The 13271-nt window shown below is 36.7% G+C and overlaps 1 protein-coding gene across 1 annotated transcript in view; it reads left to right on the top strand.

The window, feature by feature from the left end:
* SCN9A (sodium voltage-gated channel alpha subunit 9) overlaps window positions 1-13271 on the top strand; it is a 126121-nt gene that overhangs the window by 71263 nt on the left and 41587 nt on the right. The window contains exons 12-17 of the mRNA XM_054722948.1: window positions 153-491; window positions 3265-3394; window positions 4847-5085; window positions 7139-7312; window positions 9004-9360; window positions 10441-10917. Of these exons, the coding sequence (XP_054578923.1) occupies window positions 153-491; window positions 3265-3394; window positions 4847-5085; window positions 7139-7312; window positions 9004-9360; window positions 10441-10917 (1716 nt within the window). The remainder of the gene's footprint in view (window positions 1-152; window positions 492-3264; window positions 3395-4846; window positions 5086-7138; window positions 7313-9003; window positions 9361-10440; window positions 10918-13271) is intronic.

Raw genomic sequence — 13271 nt, 5'->3', positions numbered from 1 at the left:
TCTTGCTTAATCGTTTTGTTTTGAAATATGTCTCTTTTCAACCAATGTCGAGCCACTGGCCCTCAGGTCAATGGTCTCGATGGTAATTACGTGAAATGCACTTCTGTTTTAGGTGCTTCAGCAGATACGTGTCATCTTTTCTTTTTCCGCAGTCACCGCTGAGCATCCGTGGCTCCTTGTTTCCTCAAAGGCGCAGCAGCAGAGCAAGTCTTTTTAGTTTCATGGGTCGAGGAAAAGATAATGGATCCGAGACTGAATTTGCCGATGATGAGCACAGCATTTTCGGAGACAATGAGAGCAGAAGGGGCTCCTTGTTCGTGCCCCGCCGACCTCGGGAGCGGCGCAGCAGCAACATCAGTCAAGCCAGTAGGTCCCCCCCAATGCTGCCGGTGAACGGGAAGATGAACAGTGCAGTGGACTGCAACGGTGTGGTCTCCCTGGTTGATGGACCCTCAGCCCTCATGCTCCCCAATGGACAGCTTCTGCCAGAGGTGATAATAGATAAGGCAACTTCTGATGACAGTGTAAGGACATTTTAAATAGCTCAGGCATGGCTCGGCCCTGGTCTTGCATCAGTCAGTCTTTTCTGCTGGAAGGGCCTTCTCTGCCCTGTGAATGGCTCTGCATTTTGCAATACTTGGTAGAAACACACCTTTCACTCACTCACTTAATCCTTTTACTATGTGCTATGGGCATATAACTCAAAGATATTTAAAACCCCGTTTTTAAAAGTTGAGGTAAAATTGATATATATTAACATTAGTTTCAGGTGCACAACATAATGATTGACTGACTATAAGACCCCATTTTTGAAAAAGGTACTTAGTACCTATTATTATTATACTTGAAGATTATAAATCATCCCTTTATAAAACAATTTATAAATGATATATGTCAGCATAGAAAATGCAATGATAATGCTGATCATATTAGTTGATAACAAGTCCCATTTTTGTAAGGAAATTTGGAGTATTTGCTACCTTCTGCTATCTTTTTCAAGTTACTACTTAATATGTATTATACCTTAATGCAAGGGATCTTATATGAGTTGTTAATAATAGTAATAATAGCAAACATGTGCTTAGTATTCACAACAGCCCTATGAGGTGATGGTATTGTCCCTGCTTGACAAAGGGGAACTGAGGCACAGAAATGAAGCTAATAAATGGCAGTCGAAAAGTTCAAACAGAGGCCCTCTGTTTCAGAGCTTGTGCTCTAAACCACCATAGTGGTAACATAGAAATAAATTAAAACAGCTCTGCTTTTTTTCCCCCATACATAAGTAAAATTTACTGTTTTCAGTGAAAAAAATAACTCCTTGATCAGGAGTCCATGAATAAAAATATAACATCAGAACACACATTAATACAAGCACACACATAAAAAGAAAACCAAAGCAACCATTTCTGGAGTTTAGGAATCGCTAAGTGGTTCAAGGGTCTGATTAGGTTTGAAAGTGAGATGTGTCTAGTTTTTGGAATTTCCAGGTTACCTCTTTAGGCCACTCACTGCCTTACTAATAAATACCAGCAAGGTCTCTGACTAACCTAACAAGCTTTGAACTCATGCTACTTATTCATGTATTCCTATTTGCAGACAATGTAGCATTTCAAGTGAGAATCAAGTTCCATCAAAGCCATGGCCACACATATTTCAGTTTGAATGAATGCATGTGCTTTTAGGTCACATGTGACCTCTGTGCTGCATGACACAGCTTGAGGCCCTCTGTCAGGGCAGTTTTCCTTATCAAACACGCATGTTCAGTTTCTGTGGAAGCAGATCCTTGTTGAGTTTTGCTTTTTGATGTATGTTATCTGGAAAAGATTATATTAGCTTTGAAGATCATTTCATGTTTTTAAATGAAATGTTTTCATTTCATTTGAATTATTGATTAAACAATTGAAATTGTTCATTTCAATTGTTGATGAAACAAATTCTTGTCCTGACTTGGCGAAAAGAAAGTCTCTGCTTCTGTAAGGTCAGAAGGTGGAGACTATCAGAGAAAACATGGTGATGGAGCGATCTCTGTAAAAAGCCACCTGTAGATATGCATATGTCTGAGAACATGCATATACTTATACATACATACATACACACATGGGCATATTTATGCCTGTGTGTCTATGTTTTGGTATACATATATATGTATCAAAACAACTCTACAAATTTACAATACTACAACTATACATAGATGTTTGTAAATGTTGTGTGTGTGTATATATACACATATATACATAACACACAAGCAGATAGATTGATAGAGGGATTGAGTGATGATAAATGGAGAGTTGTATAGCTGTTTGCATATATGTATGTGTGTGAGCATATGTGTTTGTATTGTTGTCCTGCTCTGAACTGGCATAGTGTTTTCACTTTGAATTAGTTGCCAAGATTGAGAAATAAGGTATTTCACATAAAAATGAGTAATACCTGGTAACATGGAGCTCATATTCTTGCATGGCAGCAATCCTTTGAACTAAACAGTGGTCACCACTTTTAGATGGAGCTTAAATTCTCTATTTTGCTACAGTTCCCATCAGTCTTGATTGTCCTCCTCACTCTGAGTAATTTATCATCATATACTCGGATGAGCTCTTCCTTGTCAATAAGAAACAATCATTATAATCACCTCCATTAGTACTGTTACCTCAACAAAGAATAATTAAAGAGATTTATCAGAGAATACTGAGATTCTATCCCTTTACACACACACCCCAAGGAAACTTGTCTTGGGCTGTTTTCATATAAGACTCTTACATGGTAAAACAACCTGTATTCATTGGAGAGCAGAAAGATAGAGATGGTAATAGTAATCTATAATAATAAAAGCATAATATGCTAATTAGACTGGACGTCCTTCCGGATGTCCTTCTGGGATGAAGCCGGGGCTGCTGCTGTGGCTGCGAGGGAGGGATCCAGGCAGCCATGGCTGCAAAGGCCTACTCTTGCACAAATTTCATGCATTGGGCCTCTAGCAGCTTATTTAATTTTTTTTTATTTTCTGAGTTAATTCCTTTATTCCTCATAGCAAAAATATAAGGCAAGTACTATGATTATCCCCATTTTACTAATGATGAAACTAAGCCAGAGAGAGGTCAAATAACTCTCCTGTGATGCAGCCAGTAAGTAGCAGAGCCAGGATTTAGCAGAGCAATCTTGTCTCTACTTTTAATCATGCATTACAGCTGAGTAAGCAAGATTTTATTTCATGCCTATAATTTATTATAATTCTATATTTTAAACTTTAATTAATCATATTTTTAGGGTACAACCAACCAAATACATAAAAAACGACGTTCCAGTTCTTATCTCCTTTCTGAAGAGATGATGAATGATCCCCATCTCAGACAAAGAGCGATGAGTAGAGCAAGCATACTGACAAACACTGTGGAAGGTAGGTAATAATATTCTTTTTGGTATACAGATTTTCAAATGAAATTCAAATACATCCTGGTCAGTACATGAAGTTCTTAGGAAGAATTCAAAGAATTTTTAAAGTGGTCATAAGCAATGGAAAAATAAGCAGTGGTCACTAATGGGATCATTTTTATGTGCTTAAAATGGATAAAATTATTTGTGATTAAAGACAGGCATTGGATGATACAATCTTTCAAAGATAAATAGCTTAATGGTAATTAATGAAGAACCTAGGTTAACCTAGAGCTGTGTGGTTCTCCCATTATGTAATTTAGAAACTTGATCTACTCTCTCTGAATTCATCATCCCTCTAATATGTAAAAAAAAAAAAAAAAAAAAAAAAAATGATACATACTTCCAGATGTAGATAAATTCTTACTCTGAGCACATTCTATAAAATTGTAAAATGTTAACATGTGCCATGACATCTCTTAAAATTATGGTGAAAAGGCTCTAGAAAAAGTAGGTTAGAGAATATAACGTCAATAATAGTGGTTAAAATCTCATATGCATTAGAAGGGAGCCAGCTCTGACCAGTTTGGCTCAGTGGATGGAGCGTCGGCCTGTGGACTGAAGGGTCCCAGGTTCGATTCCAGTCAGGGGCATGTACCTTGGTTGCGGGCACATCCCCAGTGGGGGATGTGCAGGAGGAGCTGATCGATGTTTCTCTCTCATTGATGTTTCTAACTCTCTAGCCCTCTCCCTTCCTCTATGTAAAAATCAATAAAATATATTTTTTTAAAAAGGAGTCAAAGGGTGACAACTTTTATAATGTGCTGGCTCCCATTTTCTCCCCCCAAAATATGCTCCAGATCCTACCTTTTCCAAAGGCTACAACCTCACCAACAAAGTTTCCACCCACCTCCTAAATTTAAGGTGAGAAGCAAGTGGGCTAAATGGTATGAAATATCAATTGTATGAGTCACTCCATAAATTATTTCCAGCCTCCTTGTTATGGGATTGTTTTCACCTATGAACTAGCAAAAGCTTTTCCTGGAGACAGTATAATTATCCTATTGTTTTCATGGGATTAAGGATACAGAGGGAAGTAGGTATATCGGTGGAAAATATATATTTTCCCTTAAGAAAACGTTGGTTGTCTTGTTTACCATCACATATTAGGTACATGTTTCTCTGAGAGATGCTGTATCAGTTTTCAGTCACTAAATTCACTGCCTTCCCCTCACTTAGGCTTGGTCTAGTAAATGAACACCTGATGGGGTTATTACATTTTTCTAAAATAAAATTACATTATTTCATCTTTATGCAATAATGCTATGTAATGTTACATTTTATGTAATAATGCTATGATTTCATGGAATCAGTACTGTTCAATTTGTAAAGTCTACACCAGAAGACTTGTGAAAGAGTACTGCTGATTTATTTAGAAATAAAACATACAAATGTTCTCTTGTTTTGTTCCTCCCAGAACTTGAAGAGTCCAGACAAAAATGTCCACCTTGGTGGTACAGATTTGCATACACATTCCTGATCTGGAATTGCTCTCCATTCTGGATAAAATTTAAAAAGCTTATGTATGTTATTGTAATGGATCCATTTGTAGATCTTACTATTACCATTTGCATAGTGTTAAACACGTTGTTCATGGCGATGGAGCATCACCCAATGACTGAAGAATTCAAAAATGTGCTCACTGTGGGGAATTTGGTGAGTCACTTGAAATCATTTCTCTTTTGTTCTTTAAGTTAGAAGGATACACAGCTTGGTAATTATGCAAATTCAGAATTCACAATATGGATCATTGTACAGAGTCATGTTTCTGGTGATAGATCTTATTTTTAAATAATTTTGCAATAGTGTTGAGGTTTATAAATAACACTATTTTCATAAAGAGTCACCATTTTTGGAGTTATTAGTGGGTTGTTTTTCTGTCAGTATGTGTCTTGGAATTAATACTTGGAAAATTTGATACTTTCTTACCCATTTTATAATAACATTGCAACTTCCTTGAAAGTACATACCCTACATATTTTCAGAAAAACTATGGATGCTTTGTTTTGATATAATAGGTGAAGTGTCTGGGCCTTTAGAATCCCAAAATATTGGACTGAATGCTGATTTTGCCTCTTACTGATTATATGACCTTGTACAAATATGTTCATCTCTATATCTTTAATTTTCTCATTTGTAGAATATAATGCCTCATTTATTAAATAATATTATTTCTTCATTTATAATATAATGATGATAATAATTCATTTATCACATTGTTGGGTTAGGATTAAACTTTCTACTTAATTTATTAGCCTGGCATACAGTAAGTACTCAGCAAATTAAACCTGTGGTTACTATCATCATCATTATCATCATGCTTTCAATCAGCCAGCAGAAATAAGCCTTAGGAATAAGAATACTATGGAACCAAAATGGTTGAACTGGACATAAGAGACAAGTGACAGGGTGACCTACAGGTTTCAGGAAGGTATAGGATCCAATTAGGAAAATCAGTGCTAAATGATCTTTTAAATGTGCAGTGTTGGTTTTTACTCTAGCTTAATTAACACCTTATTGCAAACAAACAAACAAACAAAAACAAACAAAAAAACTACTTTCTGACAATCTGCACAAAGCAGGCAGAGGTTCTATTTCATGGCCAAAGGGTCCAAATTTATGATTCTTCATAAATATGAATCATCTGGATGCCTTTGTGAATATCTGTATCGGGGAATTTCGCTTTTGCCTTGGTTCTAAACCAGTTGATCTTTAAAGCGAAAGTGTGTTTCAGTCTTCTCTTCCAAATTGCTTACAGATTTTTGTAGTCAGAATGTTTGTACCCCATTTGCTTTCTGAGTTAGCATTCTTCGACCCTTTAATTCCTCTTTAGAAAAAGACAGGATTACCTAGTTTCTAATTGTTGGAGGTTCACATCATGAAAATCAATACCTTCTTACTGAGTTGACTGCACCACTATAAACACAAAAAGCATTCACTATGTTTCTTATCTATTAGCACAGCCCAAGTCTGAGTGCCCCTGACTTTCTTCTTGATGCTGCATTATTTTAGAATTGACTCATGTAGTTATAGACCTAACCATTTCCCTTTGAAATTTCCTGGTCAGTTTCTTTGAGTCAAATTATGCCTTGTAATGAATGATACATGAACAAGTCTTTCACTATTGCCTTTTTAAGTGAGTCCTTTGATACCAATGTCATGAATTAATGATGTTTTGTGATGCACTTTTGTGTCAAAGCTTTGAAAGTCTTGCTTTAGCTGCCACTGTGTCAATTAAACACTTTTTCCTCTTCTATCAATAAATCTTTAAAGAGTGAGTCAACATATTCTTTATTACTCTAAGAGTAGTCAGACCCCCCAATAAAGACTGGTTCAAAATCTCAGTATCCATGTTTTCTTTTTATTTTCTTCCAGAATAACACCTTGACCACATAAATTTTTTGCAAAAAGTGACTGTTAGTTTTTGAAAGTTTTATTTATCTGGAATTTTAACATGCTTTTCTCCAGTGCTATCTAAGGATAATGAGAGATGACAGGAGAATTAGCACTTTTTACCCCTTCAATGCTTGCATTAGAACTGGAGGAATCATTCCTAGTTGATAGGAGTAAATGAGATAAAAACATACATTTGTAAAGTATCTAGCACACTGACCAATGCACAGTAAATGCTAAAGAAAGTCTTTATTATCATTATGTTGATTCTATACCTTCTAATAATACCATAAAAACATTATATTTTTTTCATTAGGTCTTTACTGGGATTTTTGCAGCTGAAATGGTTTTAAAACTAATTGCCATGGATCCATATGAGTATTTCCAAGTAGGATGGAATATTTTTGACAGCATTATTGTGACTTTAAGTTTAGTAGAGCTTTTCCTATCAGATGTGGATGGCTTGTCAGTTCTTCGATCATTCAGACTGGTAAATATAGACTAACCTTACCTTATATTCTATATGTAAAAATATTTTTCTTTGTTTTTGGATTAATATTATTTTAAAAATTTTGAGGTTTGAATCAAAAGAGAAGATTAAGTCCTGATATCTAATAAAATAAAGTTAATTCAGTAACTAATGCACTTTAGGAGCTCAAAGCCACATGGATTTTTAATTTTAGGATCTTGAAGATGTATTCAGTTGTATATCCTATATAATAAAGAGGTAATATGAAAATTGACTATCACTCCAACACACAAATGGCCACCCCTATGTGGTCAAAGATGGCCACCCCCATGTGGACACAAGATGGTTGGCAGGGGAGGGCAGTTGTAGGCGATCAGACCAGCAGGGGAGGGCAGTTAGGGGTGATCAGGCCTGCAGGGGAAGGCAATTAGGGAGGACCAGGCCTGCAGGGGAGGACAGTTAGGGATGACCAGGCCAGCAGGGGAGGACAGTTGGGAGGGACCAGGCCTGCAGGGGAGGATAGTTGGGGGGACACAGGCCAGCAGGGGAGGACGGTTGGGGGGGGGACCAGGCCTGCAGGAGAGGGCAATTAGGGATGAACACGCCAGCAGGGGAAGGCAGTTAGGGATGACCAGGCCTGCAGGGGAGGGCAGTTAGGGGCGACCAGGCTGGCAAGGGAGGGAAGACTGGGCCAGCAGGAGAGGGCAGTTGAGGGAGACCAGTCCTGCAGGGAAGGACAGTTAGGGGCGACCAGGCCTGCAGGGGAGGGCAGTTAGGGGCAACCAGGCTGGCAAGGGAGGGCAGTTAGGGGTGACCAGGCCAGCAGCAGAGGACAGTTGGGGGTGACCAGACCTGCAGGGGAAGACAGTTAGGGGCAATTGGGCAGGCAGGGGAGCAGTTATGCGTCCATCAGGCTGGCAGGGGAGTGGTTAGGCGGTGATCAGGCTGGCAGGCAGAATTGGTTAGGGGCAGTCAGGCAGGCAGGCAGGCAGGCAAGCAAGTGGTTGGGAGCCAGCAGTCCTGGATTGTGAGAGGGATCCCAGATTGGAGAGGGTGAAGGCTTGGCTGAGGGACATTCCCCCCACCCCCGTGCACGAATTTTGTGCACAGGGCCTCTATTATTAATATAATAAAAAATATTTTCAGTTATATTATACTAGTATAATAGAAAATATATATTTACCCTGTAGGACAATATTTATTTCCCAGTAAAAAGCTTATGGTTTAAAGAATTTCAGCCATTACAATATATTCAATACTTTGTGGATTTGATAATTAAAAACTAAGTAATTGTTCCCCAAACAATTGTTGTCTAATAACAAGAATACAAAAAAAAAAAGTAAAGACTTTTTAAAACTTCTTTCTCTAACAGTTTGGACTTTATCCCTATGTCCGCATTAAAATTTTATGAAAAGTATCAGAAAATAGAATTAAGGATAAATTATTAACTCTATATCTGAAACCATGTCAAGTGGCATCCATAGCAATCTTGAACTAAAATTACACACTTCCTTAAAATGATATGGTCATTATATTGGAGCAAGTATAACAAAATAACAGAAATACTGTAAATAGATTAAAATTAAAAATACAAATAATTTTTTGCTAGGTAATGACAATATTTTAGAATTTAATATTTGGAATAAAATTTAAGCTTGGAAACATTAAAACTTAGCATAATAATTAATATTATGCTTTGTGTTTGCTTTTAGCTCCGAGTTTTCAAATTGGCAAAATCTTGGCCAACCCTGAACATGCTGATAAAGATCATTGGTAATTCAGTGGGGGCCCTGGGAAACCTCACCTTGGTGTTGGCCATCATCGTCTTCATCTTTGCGGTGGTCGGCATGCAGCTCTTTGGTAAAAGCTATAAAGAATGTGTCTGCAAAATCAATGAAGACTGTATACTCCCACGTTGGCACATGACTGACTTCTTCCACTCCTTCCTGATTGTGTTCCGTGTGCTGTGTGGAGAGTGGATAGAGACCATGTGGGACTGCATGGAGGTCGCTGGTCAAGCCATGTGCCTTATTGTTTACATGATGGTCATGGTCATTGGAAACCTAGTGGTATGTACTCAGAAGTTCACACATTTAAAATTCTCCATGGAAAATTGTTATATGAGGGTATGACAAGTTATTTTATAATTTAGAATTAATTAGAACTAAAACTATTAATCATAATAGAACATTGATTATTTCAATATACGAATAACAGGAAAGACTATGAAATATTGTCTTAATTTTCCTGCCAGCTAACCCATACTTATATTTTTTACAAGATTTTGCTAATGAAAGATGAAAGAAGCATAATTTACAAAGTTGATTACTAACCAATAGAATTTACACATTTTCAGTCCTCTGTGAGAATCCTTATTTTTTACAATGTTGAGTTCACCTAGACCCTATCTCAGGGAAGAACAACAGAAATGGTTTTGCACACAAACAGGATTTTGCTTCAGGGATAATTGTCCTGACCTCTTTTAAATCTCATCGAGGGCCAAAATGATTGGCATTGAAGCCACCCAGATCCTAATGCCATTATCTCACTTGAATTAGGTTCAATGGGCAAACCCTTTTCTCTGCTTTAAAAGCTTCATTAAGTTGCAAACTGGCACAATTCTTGGACAGAATATTTTATTACAGGAGGTCTGCAAGTATGACATGTTCCATTTGTTGCAACAAGTAACATTTATCTTCTGGGAAAAGTGACTCGGCCTAAGTTCGCCGCAATAGTCAGTAGTCACAGTTTTCTTCTACTTGTTTCTCACTGGTAACATATATTAACTACAGGAAAACATTAGTGGGGCTTATTAGGTCCATAAAAGGAAATTTGACCAAGGGCTTCCTGCTGCAGGAATGAACTTCAGAGTGATAATGATATTGGTAAAGGGAGTGCTCTCTTTGCGCCTTAGGCCAGTCTAGTCCTTCCAGGGTATGGCTGAGCTCCCAGAGTTCACAGGAGCTGGTCTAAGGAGAGGTTGATGACAAGTCTCACCTCTCATCTACCCCTATCACATGTTCTTGTCTATGAGTGGAGAAGTGCAGGGTTCTTCATTGCTGGGGTGGATTTTTACCTTTATTTCAGAAAAGCGTACTTACTTTCTTTTTTTCCTGTCTCCCTCTTTTCCCACCCCCACCCTGATATAGGTCCTCAACCTATTTCTGGCTTTATTATTGAGCTCATTTAGTTCAGACAATCTTACAGCAAGTGACGAGGAAACTGATGCAAACAACCTCCAGATTGCAGTGGCCAGAATTAAGAAGGGAATAAATTACATGAAACAGAAGTTACGTGAATTTATTCTAATGGCATTTTCCAAAAGGCCAAAGATTACCAAAGATACAAGACAAGCAGGAGATCTAAATAGCAAGAAGGAAAATGATATCTCTAACCGTACACTTGCTGAAATGAACAAAGATCACGATTTCCACAAGGAAAAAGATAAAATAAGTGGTTTTGGAAGGAACACGGACAAATACTTGATGGAAGAAAGTGAATTTCAGCCATTTATTGATAATCCCAGTCTCACAGTGACTGTGCCAATTGCACTTGGAGAATCTGATTTGGAAATTATGAACACTGAGGAACTTAGCAGTGATTCAGATAGTGAATACAGCAAAGGGGTAAGATTGTTTTATACACATTATGTTTCATATTATTAATTCATATGAAATGAATCAAAATTTCAGATTTTTGTGTTATAAGTTCTTTCTTATATTGCATACTGATGGGTAGTTTTTGTGTGCACAAGTTTACAATGCAGCTTCCTGAAGGTGTATCTGGTAAGGTTTTACTTATTGGTTCATAATTAATGATTTGAAAGTACCAGGTATCTTTAAATCTTACCTTCCTTCAACCCCAGTTCATTAGCAGTTATAAAGTCATAGACAGTTTTCTTCCACAGTGTCCCTTGAATCCACTGCTCCTCTCCATCACCTTTGCCTTTGAACTCACTATTTCTTGCCAAAACCATTCAAGTAGAGTCCCTTCTGGTGTCTCTGCCTCCATTTTTCCTAGTCTACTGATTTGATTAGTTTTACTGAGGTTCAGTCCTAATCATGTCACTCCTCTGAAGTATCCTTAGCCCCCAAAGTCTCCTATACACATCTTTAAAGACATAGCCTTCAGCTTCCCCATCAGTAAAATTATTAGTCCTTACATTGTAGGGAATTGAGGATTAAATGAATTAACACATATAAAGTGCTTAGAAAGTATTCAGAATTACATATTTTCTGATTTCTCCCCAAGAAGCTGTGATCTCTCCTCATTTTGAACCCCACACAATATTATGCTTCTTTCTGTTTTTAATATTTACTCTTGTATTTTAATTTTTTTGAGAAATGATTGTATGCATCAAAGACTACTATAAACTCAGTGAGAACAGTAATCTCTAATTAAAACTTTTTGCATACTCCTTCCCTACACCTGCTTACATATATTCAAAGTATTATTGAGCTATTTTTATTAATATGAAATAGAATAATCATAAGTGATTTTTATGACAGAGCATTTAATGGCATCTGTTTAAACTTTTAAAATATCACTTTAATATTTTTTCCTTTCTTTAGATCACATTTGAAAGTATTTGACAGGTATTTACCAAATGCCTTCTATCTGCTTAACCCTATATTAAACTTGACCTCCATGAATTTATAGTGGATTTTGGAATAAAGATACACAGGTGTGTGTGTGTGTGTGTGTGTGTGTGTGTGTGTGTGTGTGTACTGGCCATATGACCAGTACTAGGTGCATAATAAATGCTCGATACTTATGCTCAATACTTATTGATTAAATAGATAATTAAATAAATTAGGAGTATATGTTTCTAAGTAGTCAAACAAATTATTTCCAGGGTGTCAAAGTAAGAAATATTTTATTTTTAAAACCTTCCATAGGAGAAGTGATATCTCCAAAATTCAAAAGGTGTAGATTTTTGTGTTTATTATTGAATTCATCATCATTACCATCTAAAAGAAGTTCATTTAAAATTATTGACTTTGAAGTTTGGTCTTTATGAAACATTTTCCATGACATTTCTCAGAGTGTGTCATTTTGTGTACATTCAAATCTACTTGACTATACACTGGACTTGAGAAATAATAAAAGTTCAAGATTTATAGGAAATAGCTTAGAGATAATATTAAGTGGTCATCAGCTGTGAAACCCTATGTCTAGAGTGTCTCTCCAATTGCTTGAGATTTAAATGTTTCTAGTTACCACTTGGTTTTGGTTTCCTTTCTCAATTTGAACCACTAAACAATGCTGATTTCCTTTTTCTAAAATGTTTCTATTACCCTTCCTTGTTAACTCCTCTGCTCTAATTCCCCTAATCTTCAACTCCCACCTGAGTTGCCAGATGTTTTAACTGCTTATTCCCTCCTTATAACTTTTTTATCTTTTCATGTCTGAGATAGCTTTGAAATAGTGATTGCCATATTCTTGATGAACCTTGCCCAAGAGACAAATCTTGATTAGCTAGCAAAAAAAATAATGCCTGATTCTATATAAGTAGGTTATTTAAGTCTCAAGCACTACCTTGAGGTATGGTTAGAATACTTGCCCTAAATCCTAGCTTTGATATTTACTAACTCTATGATCTTGAGAATTTCAAACCTCTCCCTTTTTTTGTTTCCTCATATACAAATTAAAATTGTAATGAAGATTAAGGAATGTATGTTAATAATTATAAAAGTTCCTGTTGTAGAGTAAGTTCCCAATTAATAATTATTATGGGTATGAAATTGAGTAGGCATGTACACACTATAAGGAGCTACTTGCTACTGATTAAATTTAAAAGAGGAAGCATGATATAGATCTGTGGTTCACAATTTTAGTGTGTAAAGACACACAGGGAGCTTGTTACAAATTCCTGTTCTGGGACATGTTAACCAAAGAAGTTTACAATAAGCATTAATTTGAGCAAAAAGGAATGCAATCCTGTAGGCACAGATTCAGGTAGCAATCCAAATTGCACTCC

Source organism: Eptesicus fuscus, chromosome 11 (assembly GCF_027574615.1).
Source record: "Eptesicus fuscus isolate TK198812 chromosome 11, DD_ASM_mEF_20220401, whole genome shotgun sequence".
NCBI lineage: Eukaryota > Metazoa > Chordata > Mammalia > Chiroptera > Vespertilionidae > Eptesicus > Eptesicus fuscus.
The sequence above is the reverse complement of the archived record's forward strand: the minus strand, read 5'-3'. Positions and strand labels throughout refer to the sequence as shown.